Source organism: Thamnophis elegans, chromosome 2 (genome assembly GCF_009769535.1).
Source record: "Thamnophis elegans isolate rThaEle1 chromosome 2, rThaEle1.pri, whole genome shotgun sequence".
In the NCBI taxonomy this organism is placed as follows: Eukaryota; Metazoa; Chordata; class Lepidosauria; order Squamata; family Colubridae; genus Thamnophis; species Thamnophis elegans.
Genome location: NC_045542.1, coordinates 44,608,496 through 44,626,533, shown reverse-complemented (window position 1 = coordinate 44,626,533; position 18,038 = coordinate 44,608,496). Strand labels below are relative to the sequence as shown.

Sequence of the window (18,038 nt, the reverse complement as noted above, 5' to 3'; positions counted from 1 at the left end):
TCTTTGGTTTTCTCAAAAATCCAGCAATGCCTTCCAAGAAAAAAAAAGCTTGAATATCTGGCATCTCCCTTTCCATGTACAGCTGTAATCTGTATTGGATGACCCTAATTATATATTGCTAGCATGAGAAAATAAGAATTTACACACTGTTAATTCTCCTTTCTCTTGTAGACTGTATGTTTTCAATCTGTTAGCCACTGGATCATTTCCTAGAATTTGCTGGCACAATTTGATCAAACATTTATTAATTCTTCTTTGCTTGCGTTATTTCTGCAAATACACCATTAATTCCAAGAAACTGCCAAGGTACTTTTTTGTAAAATCAGAATATCTTCTAGCAATATTATTATTTACTCGGTAAATGACCAGCAACGTAAAATAATAAATAGGGTATAGAAGATAACAAATACAATCAGGATCAATAAAAAGAAATAAGTACAATTATATATTGGCAACTATAAAGTAAATCAAATATGGTATACTCTGGATATCCCTAAGACAATAATATTTATTTACCTAACATTAATAAATCTAATATATTAAAGTTATACCCTAAACTAAATGTCCTCTACAATTATTTAAAAATAACTGAATAAGATGTTGATGAAAATAGAAGTCTTTATTTCTTTAATTGGCTTTCCCTTATTAACACTTTGGGAGCATAAAATTTGACTACTGCACGAATGGTGGCTGGATTTGAGTCTTCCAAGATGTGTTGGATGTTGACAACCTTAGTGTGCAGAATTTCAGAAGTTCCAGCTTTGATCTTACTTGAATCCGTTACTGCTGTCCACTGACTTCCTTCAGCATGCAAATTTGAGAGCTGGAGGATTTTTTGGATGACTCTGTTGTCTGTGTCTGTTTTTAATGTCTTTATTTGTATAGATATAATACTGCTTCTTGTCTCTTCTCAATGGTCTTTAAATTTTATTTTATTTTATTCCCTCTTGATATCTTCATCTTTTGTGTCTTTATCCAATTCCAGACCATTTTAATTCATTGATGTGTAAGACATCAATGTGTAGTTGAACCGTTTAATCTTTTTCTATGTTGAGTTTCCCTGTCTTTGTGCTATTTCCACTGTAATCTTGCCTTTAGCACAACCTGCATGACTAGTGACTAAATGACAGGTACCCAGCGAACTTGGTGACCAGTAGAAGAGCCAGCGCTTTCCAAAGACGTCTCCGTGGTCATGTGGCTGGCATGACTAAACGCGGAATGCTGTTACCTTCCCACCAAAGGTGGTCCCTATTTTTTTCTACTTGCATTTTTTACATGCTTTCGAACTGCTAGGTGGGCAGAAGCTGGGACAAGTAATGGGAGCTCACTCAGTTATGATTTGAACTGCTGAACTGCTGACCTTTCTGATCGACAAGCTCAGCATCTTGCCACTGAGCCACTGCATCCCTAACAGAAAAAGTTACCAACTGGAAAAAAATGAAGTAAGATTTTTTAAAAATAAATAAATAAATGGGAAAGTTGGAATGACAAAAGCAACCGGATCTTGTGGGGAAATCTACAATAATTAGAATTAGGCAGAAAACAATCTAGACAGGGAATATATATATAGTTAAATATATTGAAATTATTTGCCTTAGAATGATGCAAAAGTACAGCAAATGCACACAGCATATCCTCTTATTGACAGGTTACACCAATGCTGTGGCACTGTGTCCTCCTCTAACACATAGTTTAAAAACTAAAGAGTTGTGCTTGCACAATGACCGATCTTCCATGACTCTCTTGGTATTACAGCACTGGATATATTTGGTGATAGCCTTCTGCATCACTCATCCAGACAACTACTCATTTCAATTTGGGGGAACCTAGTCCTGGAGATTAAACGTTTTTTTGTGGCCAGAAAAATCCTCTTGGCAGCAGCACTGCAACCCTACCAGGCAAGCTTGTAGGCCTTCTGTTCAGGTTAGCTATTTCCCTCTAATGCCTTTAGCCACAGGGTCCTGACTGGCCATCCAATGCACCTTCCTGGAGCATCTCAACTTCCCTGTGTCCCTTCAGAGCTTAACATCGCCAGTTCTTCCCATCTTTGCCAGGAGGGTTTGTCCCATTCACTGTGACATAGTTCAAGCGTGGAGGGTATTGACTGGGCTGGCTCATTTTCTTGGAGACACCACTTTGATGGGAAGCAACAGAAAGAGAGGAGGCCTCGCTGGGACCTGAAGGAATAAAACCAGAAATGAAAAAAGGGCAATCATTAGGGTTTGTATATGGCTACATCACAAGCTGGGGAATAAACTGCATAGCCCTTTAACAGTTATCATTCCTTAGGCTGACCTTCAGTACAGCTGTGCCATTCCCCAAAATCAATCAATAAATCATCAATCAATCTCTGTCATCTCTCTCTGACTCTCGCTATCTGCCTGCCTGCCTGCCTGCCTGCCCGTCCGTCCATCCATCCATCCATCCATCCATCCATCCATCCATCCATCCTTCCTTCCATCCATCCATCCATCCATCTATCCTGTCTCTCACTCACTCACTCACTCACTCACTCACTCACTCACTCACTCACTCACTCACTCACTCACTCCTCCCTACCTCTTTCTTTCTTTCTTTCTTTCCTTCTTTCCTTCCTTCTTTCTTTCTTTCTTTCTTTTTTCTCCCTCCCTCCCTCCCTCCCTCCCTCCTTTCGCATTCAAGTCACTTCTGACAACTGGACTAGTCCCTGCAAAAAAAATTTTGCCAACGTTTTCATCACTGGTTTGCTATTATCTAATATTGAAAAAGAGAATGACTGGCCCCAAGTCACCCATCTGGCTTGGTACCTAAAGCAGAACTATAACTCATGGTCTCTCAGTTTCTAGTATTGATCACTACATACCACTAAGATGGCTTTCAACCTTCAAAGGCAAGCTGATATAATGATTCCAGACCTATTGCTCTAAAGCAAAAGTAAAAGGTAGATCTAGTATGTGCAACTGCAGGACAGACTTCTCTGCTGCAATCAACAGAGACTTTGCTACATTGAGGAGCAATAACAGAAAATTGTGATTTGGTTGATCTTGGCATACCTGAGGAAGGCTGGGCTTGTAGAAGCCTCACCCTGGACAACTGCACGGAAGCTCTTCCAATGCCACGGACATTGTGCATCCCTCCTGCTGCCGTTATCTTGTGCTCAGAACTGCTTTCCAGGGGATGTCGTCGAGAGACATTGTTCTTTGGGCCCTGGAGCTGCCAGTGGGCAAGAGATGAACACACTGATACAGAGGGTATTTCAGGGATAAGGAAATTCTTTTACCCCAACACGAATTATTAAAGCACAGGTTAGGCTCCATAAACCAAGAAAAACACTCCGAATTTCTTCTAAGCAGCTTGTTTTATTGTTCCTCACCTATACACAGAAAGTTTGCCAAACTGAAGGAGACTACTTGCACTATTAAATACAAACAAACAAACAAACAAACAAACAAAAGAACTCCTAGGGAGGAGCAGTCTTAACACTCTTCCTCCCAACCAAACTATCTAAACTTAACTGTCTCTTGTTCCTCTAGAATTCAACCCCTCCCTCCCAGGAATTCAGGGTATGTTCCACCACAACTTCTGCATGAAAGTTCTGAGTGGGAGGATTTAGTACCAGCTGAGAACAGAGATAAGTGTCCGCTGGAATGGAGATGGTGTGTCTTGTACTCTTGAAAGATCTGTTTTCTGATTTGCTACAGAAAGGAAAAATGGTCAGATTGATGGCTGGACTTTACTTGAACAGAAGGCACTTGCTTCCTCCAGGTGTGCATGACTACCATAGCCCTATTCAGTTGATCTTACTGTGAGGGTTATACAATTCTGGTAGAAACCAGTTCAGAGGAAGTTATTCTATAACTCCTATGCTTCTGATTTTGCGCCACTGCTTTCATTCACACTTGTCATTTATAGTTCCCAAAGTTACCCTATGCTGATCTCAGGAGAACTGTAACTAGGGAAGGGGCAACATTCATTGCACACTAATTCATTGCACTAATAATTCATTCATGCAATTTTTGACATCTCAGAATTGAGGTGGACCTCACATGAACTTTGACAGCCTGCCTTTAGGAGAAAACAGGGTAAGCCTATTACCTCTTCAGATGTTTAATCAGGAGTTTATTAGGAGAAATAATTATCTTAGGGCACTGGATAGCATCACTGTAGCAGAATAAGGCTTCCTAAGTGGACCTTGAAGACAGCTGCAGAAACTCAGCAACTGAGTTCTCAACAAAACCTATACTTGAATACTGCTCACCTGCCTGGAACCCACACTGCATTTCGGACATTAAAAGATTAGAGAGGGTCCAGAAATATTGTACAAGAAAAGTACTCAACTCCTCTTCTCATAATAAAATTCCTTATAGGCTTGTAATTTTAGGCCTGGATAACCTTGAACTACGCCGTCTACATTCCGACCTGAGCTTGGTGCACAAGATTATCTGCCATAACATCCTACCTGTTAAGGACTACTTTTATTCCAATGGCAATAACACAAGGGCTATCAATAGATGCAAACTAAATGTAATCCATCCTAATCTTGATTGCAAGAAAAACAATTTCAGCAATAGAGTAGTAAATGTGTGGAACACCCTACCTGATCCTGTTGTTAGTTTCTCTAACCCCCCTACCTTTTACCTCAAGCTGTCTACCGTGGACCTTACGCGTTTCCTAAGAGGTCCCTAAGGGGGCGTGCATAAGCACACCAGCGTGCCTACCGTCCTTGTCCTACTGTCCCCATTTATATGTATTCTTTTATCTGTTTATCTGTTTTGCTTATTTATATCCATTTATTTGTGCCATTTTTCATGTGTCCGTGTCCATGTCTATGTCTATACTGATATTTGTTTCCTTGTAGTTGTTAACAAACAAACAAACAAACAATAAATAAATAAATAAATAAAACTTGGATTCTGATGCAGCCTGCTAGTGAATTCCTACTTAGGCCTGATTATAGCAGAAGCAATCTGATGGAAGTTAGCTTTGGCCCTCAGCTATTGAAGGGAAACCACCAAGATACTGTCATTGATTGTTCTGCTGTGAATCTTAATCTTAGCTAGTCATACTGTTGGGACAGGGGAGACGTACCCTCTGGCCAGTAACCTCGAATGAGCGCGACCGCCGTCTCCTCCTCTTGGCCTCTAGTGATTCTTCCCTCTTCTCCATTTTCTTGCTTCCCTTTTGGTTAACCCGGAGCCAGGGACCAGGGGAGCGTCTGGGGACGTGTCTCCCAGGAGCAGTATCCCCGGTGCTGCTTGATAGATTGTCCTCGCTGATGGCATGTTGCAGGCTGGGACTGGCGGGCTGGCAGAGGGCAGGGGTTTCCCGGCAGAGGGTATCCTCGCTTTCACTGAGAGAGTGGAGGGAGAGGTTGCTGAGCTCCTTGGTTGGCTTCAGCAGGTTCAGCCTGTCGGATTCCAGCACTCGTGAACGGCGCCGGGCAGCCTTCACCGCAATGTTTTTGATGCCGCTCGCCATCTCCTTGTGGTCTGCCAGGGGTGGAAGCATGTGGCAAAATTAAAAGCTTTTCCTGGGTTCCCTTTGCTAGGGTGCCAGCGGCCCGGCAGAAAAAAGGAAAAGGCAGAAAATGCCGGAAAGCAGCTTACGGTCTTTTCAAAGTGGGTGGGAGGCCCTCATTGCGTTGTCTTTTTCTGATTTGATGCAGAGGTGGTATTCAGAAGGTTCTGACCAGTTCTGGAGAACCGGTAGTGGAAATTTTGAGTAGTTCAGAGAACCAGTAAATATCACCTCTGACTGGCCCCACCCCCATCTATTCTCTGTCTCCTGAGTCCCACTGTTCGGGGGGAAAAGGAGATTTTTCAGTAACTTTCCCCTGGGGTAGGGAGGGAGTGGAGATTTTACAGTATCCTTCTCCTCCCACGCCCACCAAGCCACACCCACCAAGCCACATCATGTCCACCAAGCCACACCCACAGAATCGGTAAGTAAAAAAAAATTGAATCCCACCCCTGATCTGATGGGTAACTGGGAAGAATGAGGAGGCAGTAAGAGTTCCCAGTAAGTCAATAAAATAGGCCTCAGCTGCAGACTGTTAGCAGCCTAACTACTCATGGAGCTCCATGAGGAAACACAGAACCTTTACATATTTAATGATAGGATTTGCATCCTGCCTTTATTTTGTACAACTCAAGGCAGTGTACCTGATGTCCCCGCCTATTTTTCCCACCTATTTTTCCCACATGAGCTGAGAGAGAGTGATTGGCCCAAAGTCATCCAACTGGCTTTCAGGTTCAAGGGAAGACTAAAACTCATGACCTGGTTCCGTCTGGTACCTTAACCACAATGTCAGCTTGGCTCTCAATAAATATCTTGCATACGCTGTATCTCACCTCCATGCATCAAGATGCCATCAGAACAGTGATCGCTGCTGTCAGGGGAAGAATTCTGGTGGCTGCCCAGGATAAGCAAACTTTCCTGGGGTGTATACTGTGAAGAAGAAAGGAGGCAGGCCATGTTAAATTATACAGAGCTTTCCCAGAATGTTATAGGTCCTCTGCTAGTGGTGGTGAGATCATGTTTGAAGCAAACCACCAAATGCATGTCAACCCCCCTTTTCTCTACTCTTCATACCTCTTGAGTGATCATGCCATTGACATGGATAGGGGGTGGATTCATCACGGCTGAATGCTTCATCTGCCGAGCCCGAGAACTCGCCTTGAACACCTGAACTGCTTCACTGTTGAGAAAAGAAAGATAAGTATCTGCTGATTCCAGCACAGCACTAGGCAAACAGTCCTCACGTAGCTCCAAACCCCCTTTTTATGGGCTGCTGAACCTCCACCCCAACAAATTTAACTGCCAAGACTGCTAAAAATCAACAGCAGGCTGATTTTTAAAGGGAAAACTCACAACAACCATGCTATAAGTTCTAACAAGGCTTGAAGAAACAACTCTGAAAATAAAATCCCTGTCCTGTATGTGTATATGATGCACTCCTATCCATTGGGGATCTGGTCTGAATTAGATCTGATGAATATCCTGATATTGTGACTGAATGGGCTTGGTTGGTAGTTGTTTGTAACCCATTCTCCCAACCTTAAAAAAAAGAGGAAGTGGGTCTTCACGACAAACCATTTCAAGAGAAGTGGGGCTGCATATGGGTAGAATAAAATAGAATAGAATAGGAACAGGAACAGGAAAAAGCATAGAATAGAATAAAATTCTTTATTGGCCAAGTGTGATTGGACACACAAGGAATTTGTCTTTGCTGCATATGCTCTCAGGGTACATAAGGAGAATAAAATAGAATACATTAATGAAGAATCATAAGATACAACACTTAGTGATAGTCATAGGTTACTAATAAGCAATCAAATTATACTAGGAAACAAACACAACAATCTAAATTGTAAAAATGCAAACAACATGGTTATAGTCATAAGTGGGAAGAGAGAGGTACTAGGAAAGAGATAGGTACTAGGAAGGATGAGTAGAATAGTAATACAGTCTTAATAAATAGTTTGACAGTGTTGTGGGAATTATTTGTTAAGCAGAGTGATGGCATTTGGGGAAAAAAACTGTCCTTGTGTCTAATTGTCTTGGTGTGCAGTGCCCTATAGAATCATTTTGAGGGTAGGAATTGAAACAATTTATGTCCAGGATGTGCGGGGTCTGTAGCAGTGGTGGGTTACAGGCAGTACTCCCCAGTACGTGTGTACGGGAGCCTGCCTGGAGCACCAGATACTGTTTCGGTACAGGGCTACAGAGGGCCCACCTGCCCGCCTGAGCTCCTTATCAGTCTTTTAAGTCTTTGGTGCTTCTGTGCACGTGCATGGCCCATACAGCACCTGCGCAATGCTCCGCTGAGCAGCTGGAGCGTTGCAGAGGCTTGTGGAGGCGGTAAAACGCATGTGCGCGCTGCACACATGTGCGCATACGCTGCACACGTCCATGTGGACGCCGCTGGACTTGTTCCAACTGTACCGGTTGGAACGGGATCCGGAACCTACCACTGGTCTATGGATATTTTGACAGCCCTCATTAAGGGATTGAAAAAGAAGGAAAACAATGTTTAAGACAAAGTAAGAGCAGGGAGGCCGAGAGCAGTGATGGAGAGAAACTTGAAAAGAAAAACACGACAGCTAAGAAAATGAAAGACAAAAGAGGGTGGAGAATATCTGAATGCCTGTGGAAATTTGCACTCATTCTCTTAACTTGGCTTTGGTTCCAGGAAGCCTTTCACGCCTTTCACTCCAGAGTTTTCAAAGCCCCATGTTTCATACCCGTAGTCCTCATCTTAACAACAGCTCATTTAGTGACCATTCAAAGTTAAAACAGCACTGAAAAAAGTGACTTATGGGCATTTCCCCACCCTTACAACCATTGTAGCATCTCCATGGTCCTGTGATCAAAATTCAGCTGCTTGGCAACTGACTCGTATTTATGAAGGCTGCAGTGTCCCTGGGAGTGTGCGATCCACTTTGTGATCTTCTGACAAACAAAGTCAATGGGGAAGCCACATTCACTTAAAGAACACTGTTACTAACTTACTAACTGCAGTTATTCACTTAAACAACTCTGGCAAGAGAGACTGTTAAATGGGGCAAAACTCACATAAGAACTGTCTCACTTGGCAACAGAAATTTTGGACTTCACTGTGGTCATAAGTCAAGGATTACCTGTATTCTGTTGTGCGTAATCCATCAAAATTGGAATGCCACTCTTCTACCTCCCTTTTGAAGAGTACCGAACAGTCCTTACCTGTCTGATGCTGGAACAAGGGGTGGGAGGGTAGTCTTCCGAGAATCCCGCCAAGGCAGCTGCTGACCCTCAGAACCTAACGTCTTGACGCTCTCTTGGTCCGAGTCCAGAATGTTTTCTGCAGGGAGCGGGGGAAGCTTTGGCACAGAAGTCTCCTGCATATAAACATTTTCTTCATTTTAACTGTTTTTATATTTATCTTTTTACCATTTTGTCAGTCACCCAGAGGTACCTTATTGATGAGTTGGGCAGCATATAAGAATAGAATAGAATTCTTTATTGGCCAAGTGTGATTGGACGCACAAGGTATTTTATCTTTGGTGCATATGCTCTCAGCGTACATAAAAAGACAAGAGACGTTTGTCATGAATCATGAGGTAGCAACACTTAATGATAGTCATAGCAGAGGTGGGTTTGTACTGGTTCGGCAGAGTAGGTACTAACTCGGCCTGCCATGTCCCCAAACCGGTTCTTTCGGCGGTGGCACCAACTTGATTTTTAGTTCTTCCCCATGCGCAGAACAATCTTCATTGGAAAAATTAATTTTTTCCCCGTTTTCTAACGTGCGCATGTGCAGAACTTTTTAGGTGCAAATGCGCACACACGCTGAACTGTCAGTAATGCCAGTAGAAAAGCACCCCTGAGACATAGGGTTTAAATAAGCAATCAAATCATACTAGGGAACAATCACTATAAATCGTAAGGATACAAGCGACAAAGTTAGTCATACCGTCATAAATGGGAGGAGATGGGTGATAGGAACGATTAGAAGATTAATAGCAATAGTAATGCAGACTTAGTAAATAGTTGGACAGTGTTAAAGGACTTACTAAACTTACTAAATTAAAAAAAAACTACCGGTAAATAATAAAACAAAGAAATAAGTGAATAACAATTTGGAATGAAATGAAAATGGGTCTAATGTAGAAGAAGTATTTTGGAGATTTTTCTGGGAACAATAGTGAAGGGTGGAATTGAAACGAATGCTACAAAGGTTAATGTCCAAGAAAAAAGATGGATGAAAAAGAAGTCACAAATCCTGTGAGAATGTTGAAAAACTCTACAGCTCCAGGTGTAGATAATGGAAATGTCAAAATAAGGAAATGGTTTGTTTATATGCAACAAACACATAATGCGATTATTATTGTTCATTGTGTGTGTAAGAAGACCCATCTGTTCTTGACCATGGGAAAATACTGTCCCTGGGGAAAAGTTAGCAGCTGAATGAAAAAAAAATTACACATGTTTATTTGTTAAATATGTCTAGGAAGATGTTTGACAGAATTCTAATCAAAATGGTAGGAGAGGTAACAGTGTGATAAATCCAGGAAGTCTAATAGGGCTTTATGCAGGGCAGAGGGTGCACATGCCAATTTTTTATTTTTCAGCAAATCACTGAGAAATGTATGAATGCGAGAAAGATTATTGTACAATGATTGATTTAGCAAATGTATATGATAGGTGCCTTAGGGCTGGGGCCTCTTCATCGCCTCTTCTCTTTAACATCTACATGAAACTGTTGGACAAAGTCATTTGATGGCAGGGGTGTAGTATTATCAGTAAATTGGCATCCTTCAGTCTAAAAAGACTATTGTATCGTGCTCTGGAAAGAGGTCCTAATGCAGCATCTGGTGTGGCTAAAAAGTCTAATCTGGGAGTGGCAATCCCTTCCACATGGAGGGAAGATACATTCTGAACCCTGCCCAGCCCCCAAATTTCACTGGTTCCAGGACAACCTCTTTGCCTCAGCCTGCCGAACAAGTGTCTCTTCGAATTGGAGAAGGCCATGCTGTGTCTTTAGCCTTGACATCTGAATGATCAGAGGTCAAGGTTTCCCAGCTGTTAATGTCTATTCTCAAGGTCTTTTGATCTCTCTTGCAGATATCCTTATATCTCAGCTGCGGCCTCCCTCTGGGGTGCATTTCCTGCACTAATTCTCCATACAGGAGATCTTTTGGACTGTGACCATCAGCCATTCTCACGACATGCCCAAACCAGCGTAGATGTCACTGTTTCAATAGTGTATACATGCTAGAAATTCCAGCATGTTCAAAGACTGCGCTATTTGGAACCTTGTCATGCCAGGTGATGCCAAGGATACATCAAAGACAGCGCATATGAAAGGTGTTCAACTTTCTCTCCTGCCATACATAAAGGGTCCAAGACTCACTACAGTACAAGAGTGTGCTCAGGATGCAGGCTCTGTAGACCTGGATCTTTGTATGTTGCGTCAGCTTCTCGTCTTTGTATGTTCTGGAGGCTGGGAGGGTTTGAATGGGAAGGAACCGGCTCCAGCTCAACTCTGGAAAGATGGAGTGGCTTTGGCCCTCAGGGTCTGGTCATAAGTCATCTTTCACAATGGGTGGGGTTACATTTCCCTGGGCCGAACTGATCTGCGATTTAAGGTTATTGCTGGCTTCACAGCTCCTGCTCAAGGAGCAGATGACTGTCAAGGCTGGGGAGGGGGAAATCTGGACAATCAAAAAGCATCTCTTTTCTGAAACGTCTTACCATTCCCTCTTACAGAACAGTAAGAAATTTATCATGATTCCTTTCTTGTTATATCATGTTTTCCATCTCGTTGGCTCCTGTGCTCTCCATAACGTTGCTTATCTTGAAAGGGATAATTGAACGTGATAGACATGCATCCAATAAGGGGGAAAAACAATTCAGTAATAGTTTTTGTGTCCAACATTCATAGAAGATGACATGAAGAGATTTTCAGGGTGTTTTAACAGGATTTTTAAAAATCTATACACTCTTTGCTTGCTTTGCCTTGCCTTTTATTGGAAAAACTGATTGGTTTCTTGATACTCAGGAGGTTTTTTTTTCCGGATGCATCGTTAAGTGCAATAATAGGTTCAAGAATAAAATGAGAAGTGAAATTAGCGTTTCACTCAATATTCAGAAGAAAAAAATGTGAGACAGACAGTAGAAGAACGAATGAACTGTAAAATTGATATTTATCACGGAATCTAAATGACTTACTGGAAAGAGTGATGGACAACTTGGACCCGAGGGCCTTCCCTTTCCTTGATTTAAAAGTCTACCCTGACCCCATACTGCATTTTCTCTATCCAACAAGGTTGTAAGAGCAATGATGGTGCAGTGGTTAGAAGGCAGAATTGCAAGCTGACTCTGGCCATTGCCAGCAGTTCGATCCTGACCGGTTCAAGATTGACTCAGCCTTCCATCCTTCTAAGGTGGGTAAAATGAGGATCCAGATTGTTGGGGGCAATACACTGACTTTATAAACCACTTAGAGTGGGCTGTGAAGCACTACAAGGTGGAATATAAGTCTAAGTGCTACTCTGTCTCCCTGAAAATAAGACCTCCCTGGATAATAAGCCCAATCAAGCTTTTGAGTACATGTGCTAAAATAAGCCCTCCCCCCAATGTAAGACCTTCCCCAAAATATTGCAACACAGCAGCAGCCATGAGGTGACCACACTCGCCACCTCCTTCACCTCAAAAATAATAAGACTTCCCTGAAAATAAGGTCAAGTGCTTATTTCGGGGATCAAAAGAAAATAAGACTCTGTCTTATTTTCATGGAAACACGGTATTGCAATTGTCACTCTCTGCATAATAGGACGCCTAGGTTTCCTCTGCTGGTGCAGACAGTTTGGTCTAAATGTGGATACTGCTGAGGCCCAAAGATATTACTTTTGGGTGAGGTGAAAGGATTTCAGCAATGAGAACATCAATGTACCTTAAGAGCTCTAACAGTTGCTTGATCCATGACTGCCATTCGATCTAAGGCCCCTTCTTCCAGCTCATGCAAGTAAACCTGATACAGTTCCTCCAGATGGGATGGCACCACTAGGTGAGACTCTGGCAATGAGAAGGGCAAGCAGAAATGAGGTCACATAGGAGAGGCAAACAGACCACAGAAGCTTCAACACTGGTCTACAACTGAGATGGCAATCCCTTGTAGTATGAAGGGAATGGGACAGATGCTATGGTTAGGAAGGTAGTAGAAAGACACCAAATACTTTTGATGAGAAAAGCATCAATGCCATGATTGAATAAGCTAAGACAGGGTGACAAGCTGCAAAATAATCCTTGGGTCGCATACTCATGACTTGTACATGCCCTTCAGGATGATTTTATAGAGCCAGCATCAATAAAGATAAACCAGAAAAAAAACCACCCCTTGTTTACATATAGACAAGTACAGCAACTAAAATGCTCCATTAAGTTCTATACTGTTTGCTCCTAAGGCTACTTACTCACTAGAGATTTGAAAAGACTTCACTACTGCAATTTTCAAGTTAATGAACTAGTGTTGATGCTTCTCCCATTAGGTTTTGAGTTTGAGACTCCTGAGCATAATACTATGGGAGGCCACAAAATTATGAGGCAAAAAGGTTTTACTATTACATTTGAGAGAGGCCATCAATAGATTATAAGCAAAGGTAAGGCATGAAAGAAAGGATAGAGACCTCTATTGTACCTCAGAGAAGTCTGGGAAAGTAGATGATTATTATATAACATCTTTTATTTTCTTACACACAACTTCCTCGATGCAAGAACTGGGATTACAGAGCCCTGCCTCTACCACATTATATCAAGAATGTATGTGTGTATGTGTGTATATCCCTGTGCCCATGACATGCACCCATCCATCCATCCATCCATCTCCCTCCCTCCCTCTACTGACCTATCTATCTAATCTACCTATCTACCTAATCTACCTATCTACTTATCTACCTACCTATCATCATCTGTCTGTCTATCTGTCTACCTAACCAGCCAGCCAGCCAGCCAGCCAACCAACCAACCAGCCAGCCAGCCAGCCAGCCAGCCAGCCAGCCAGCCAGCCAGCCAGCCAGCCAGCCAGCCAGCCAGCCAGCCAGCCAGCCAGCCAGCCAGCCAGCCAGCCAGCCAGCCAGTAAATCTACATCAGTTCTCCTCCACTGGGTATTAGAATCCAACACCTCTGGAGGGCACTAAATTGTGAAAAACTGATTTGCAATAGGCAATGTAGGTAGTCATACCATGAATTATATGTCGTTGTTCTTGGATGATGCGGTGACAAAGGCTGCGATAGCGCTCAAAGCGATGCACAGCTCTCTCCTGATGACGGATGAAGTTGTCCTTGAGAAACGTACTCGACTGTATGGTTGTATTCTCCACTTCCAGTTCATGTACCTTACACAGCAAACTCAGAACCTCCCTCTGCTCTTCTGAGCTAATGCACCACGGCAAGGTCTCCTCTAGCCGCTGCCCATGCTGCCGTATTTCCCAGAAGCGCCTTTCCAGCTCTGCCTGGCACAGAGAAGAGGTACAGAGTCACAGAGCCAGTGAAAGCCATGGATAGCAGATGGGAGGAATGTTGCTGATTGCAGACTGCTTCACTCTATAAAGTTGCAACATCCCCATTTTCCCTTCCCTCCCTTCCTTTAGCTAATATTCTGTTCACCCCACCGGCTTTTGACACCTTCTGCTTATGAAGTTTATCCTGCTCCCCCAGGAGAATAGCGATGTGTTCCCGAGCTGCTGCCACTTCCTGTGGCTCTGGCACATCCGAGAGTTCGTCCCCAGTGTCAGAGTCCTTCTCGTTTTCATCTTTGTTGTAACTTTCTTTTCTTTGCTCCTCTCGCCACTTTTGTGCTCGACGTGTCTTCTCCTGTTCCCAACTGCAAAGGGGGGTGGGGGGGAGAGAGAAGGGAAGGAAGAAAGGTTGAAGAAATGCCTCATGGTCAAGAGCCAGCAAATGACAGGCAACTGGCACATCTGGTCTAATCTCTCAAAATAAGCTGATGGAAAACAGTGAATTGCACAACCAAGGTCCTAGGAAGGGGTCCTGTTTGTTCTCTACTGTCTGCTTACTCAGCAATGGTGAGGAGATGGCGAGAGCTCTCAATCTGTATCTCCATGTAATTATTCTCCAGCTCCATGAGGTGGCGACGCACATCCATCTGTTCCCGAAAGGTGTTGATCAGCTGTTCCCGGAGCTGATCCATCTCCTGCCTCTCAAAGTGATTCCCACGGAGCTGTACTTCAGCTATACAGAAGGTGGAGAAAAGAAGTGTAACTGATACGGGAAATCCAACCAAAGTGTTAAGAGACAAGAAGCTACAGAATAGCCAAGTTTTTGCTCCCTTTCTTCCATGCCTTTCTATTTCAACCATGTGTCTAATTGCGTGCATCTGACTTTTACAAAACTTTCGGATGCCTCATTAAACCAGGAGATCCCTTTGCAATCTGTAAGACAGAAATATCAACCTTACCCAATCCATGACCCACCCACACAAATACATACATATACACACACATACATATTTCATATTTCCCCTTTCTTCATTTTCTACAGGTGTCAAGATGTCATAGCAGTGATATTTCTGGAATGCTTGAGGAATGGGTAATATAAGACTTTAAACTAAATTGTGCTTGATCAAGTGAAAAGCCTGTATCTTTTAGTGTCCAGTTTATCATAATGGCCAAGCAAGTATCAACAAGGACAATCACAAGCAGGATGTGACCAATGGCATCTCTTGCTAATGTTCCTTAGCAATTAGGCATTATACAAAGGAATATCACTTCTAACAATAAAAATAATGCATAGCTGTGCATCAAAGTGATATGCCTCTGTATAATGCCTAATTGCTAAGGAACATTAGCAAGAGGTGCCATTGGTCACATCCTGCTTGAGGTTTTCCTGGTGGATACTTACTTGTCTGTAGGATTCTTGGAAGATGAAGCTATCCACACTTCATATATGGATAACCTCATCTTCCAGGCATCTTCTACAGTTATCTTCATGCTATCGCAGCAACTCAGCCTACCTTGAATACTCCGGATGTCCGACCGCATTGGACGGGGCTCTTGTTGCTCAATTTTGCATTGCAACCGGTGAATTTCACGATGGAGTTCAGCAATGATACTTGTGTACTGAGCAATGTGGTATGAGACGTTCAGATGGTTGCGCTTCACCTGTCAGGCGAGAGTGAGAGAGAATTACACCGAACAAATGTTGTGTGTGCAAGGAGACTCTGGCAGCATCCAAGACTGGTTAATTATTTAAGGCTCATCAATCCAGAGTCTTACAACAATTAAACACTTCATTGTAGTGAGTAAAGAGAATGGCTTTGAAGAATAGAGAAAAGATCCATGACCAAGGCAACAATCAGATAAATAAGACTTAAAACTCAGGCTAGAAAAGTAAGTTTGAAAGGATCTAAGAACCGGTTCCACCACAAAACCGCGTTCGACTAAAGGGCGCTCGACGAAACCGCGTAGCTGATGTCATCACAGGGCGACAACAGCGTGGAGACAGAAGCACGCTGTAAACGCTAAACCTAAAATTAACCCCTAAACCTAAACCTAACCCCCCTAAACCTAATCCTAATCCTAAACCTAACCCTAAACCTAACCCTAACCCTAACCCTTACCTTAACTTGAATCGGCTTGCTTTCAAAGCGCTATTTAAAGTGCCCTTCTTTCTCCGCGCTCGCTGTTGTTGCCCTGTTGATGACGTCAGCGACGCGGTTTAATCGGGCGCGCTTTAGTAGAGCGCGGTTTTGTCATGCCACGCTAAGAACCACCATCATCACCCTCTCTTAATTCTCATGAAGAAGCACACAAGACTTGCAAGATGTTCGAATACAACTTTAGGTCTGCACAGTGTTTCTTAGTGTGGTCTACTTTATAGGGCTGATGCTTTTCAAATACTAGATCATTCCATAAAATAGTAAAGATGCAAGAGTCAGAATCGATATATAACATAAAAACATTGGTTAGAAAATCAACTGTTTAATTAAGTAGAGTCAGACAGATCAAGACTTTCTATTATCTAGTAAACAGGCCAGAAGAAACCAACTAAGTCTCAAAGGGCAAATAAGTCTGTAATTTGATTGTAATTATGAGGAGGATTTTTCTTTTCTTTTCTTTTTTTGGCAACTGAATCTGAGTATAAAGAAGGATTTCTTTGTCACATTTTTGCTGCAATTATCAATGGCATCCTCCTCAATCAACTCCATGAACCAGGCAGTGTTACAATGAGTTTGCTTAAGTCATTTTAAAAAAAGAGAGATTGCAGGTTGATGTCTAGAATCTTGTTGTACAATATTTTAAGCTATTTTGAGTATTTGAGTATTTATTAGACATTTATAGGCCGCCCTTTTCCCTGAGGGGACTCAGGGCGGCTTACAATCAGAAAGGAAAGGGAGTGTAGGACAATACAAAAAGAAATGTGCACAAAAGTAAATTAAACAATAAAACTCAACATTCACTCAGCATTCGGGAGGGGCGAAAGTAGACTTATCCCCAGGCCTGACGGGCTAGCCAGTTCTTGAGGGCTGTGCGGAAGGCCTGGACGGTGGTGAGGGTACGAATCTCCACGGGGAGATTGTTCCATAGTGTCGGAGCCGCAACAGAGAAGGCTCTCCTCCGAGTAGTCGCCAGTCGGCACTGACTGGCGGATGGAATACGGAGGAGGCCAACTCTATGCGATCTGATGGGACGCAGGGAGGTAATTGGCAGAAGGCGGTCTCTCAAATAGCCAGATCCACTACCATGGAGCGCTTTATAGGTGGTGAGTAGGACCTTGAAGTGCACCCGGAGACCGACAGGTAGCCAGTGCAGCTCACGGAGGATCGGTGTTATGTGGGCGAACCGTGGTGCGCCCACGATCACTCGCGCGGCCGCATTCTGGACTAGCTGAAGTCTCCGGATGCTCTTCAAGGGCAGCCCCATGTAGAGCACATTACAGTATTCCAGCCTGGAGATCACAAGGGCTCGAGTGACTGTTGTGAGGGCCTCCCGATTCAGGTAGGGCCGCAACTGGCGCACCAGGCGAACCTGGGCAAATGCCCCCCTGGTCACAGCTGAGAGATGGTGGTCAAAAGTTAGCTGTGGGTCCAGGAGGACTCCCAAGTTGCGGGCCCTTTCTGAGGGGTGTAAGTTTTGTCCCCCCAGCCTGAGTGATGGTATGTTGGTCAAATTTTTGGGAGGGAAACACAACAGCCACTCGGTCTTGTCTGGGTTGAGTATCAGCTTGTTTGATCAGCTAATCAGCTAATCAGCTATTGCCATGTCTCCAAAGCTATTTCACGTTTATGTGTTCATGTAGCAATAAATCTTGACTCCTAATTCTCAATCCTATACTCAGGAACTTGCTTAAAACTTGCTCAAACTGGAGACCATATACAGTGTAGTGATATACACACAGCTAGATATGTTGCTTTATCACAGATTAAGACAGAAGTCACATATATACATAAGATCTGTCAATTGTAGAACATAGGAATCAAGTTCCAATTATATTGTATCTGCTCTGAGATTTCAATTTTAGACTTTTTCCTCCTGCCTAAAATTAAATCTCTTCAAAATTG

The 18,038-nt window shown here is 43.0% G+C and overlaps 1 protein-coding gene across 1 annotated transcript in view; it reads right to left on the bottom strand.

The window, feature by feature from the left end:
* Nucleotides 1-1,864: 1,864 nt before the first annotated feature.
* Nucleotides 1,865-18,038, bottom strand: part of KIF19 (kinesin family member 19) — a 44,382-nt gene continuing 28,208 nt past the window's right edge. Inside the window, exons 10-20 of the mRNA XM_032208725.1 lie at nt 15,492-15,639; nt 14,536-14,710; nt 14,144-14,342; nt 13,701-13,971; nt 12,413-12,534; nt 8,701-8,855; nt 6,571-6,676; nt 6,325-6,426; nt 5,068-5,466; nt 3,033-3,192; nt 1,865-2,177 (exon numbers count right to left, since the gene is read on the bottom strand). Of these exons, the coding sequence (XP_032064616.1) occupies nt 2,023-2,177; nt 3,033-3,192; nt 5,068-5,466; nt 6,325-6,426; nt 6,571-6,676; nt 8,701-8,855; nt 12,413-12,534; nt 13,701-13,971; nt 14,144-14,342; nt 14,536-14,710; nt 15,492-15,639 (1,992 nt within the window). The 3' untranslated portion in view covers nt 1,865-2,022. The remainder of the gene's footprint in view (nt 2,178-3,032; nt 3,193-5,067; nt 5,467-6,324; nt 6,427-6,570; nt 6,677-8,700; nt 8,856-12,412; nt 12,535-13,700; nt 13,972-14,143; nt 14,343-14,535; nt 14,711-15,491; nt 15,640-18,038) is intronic.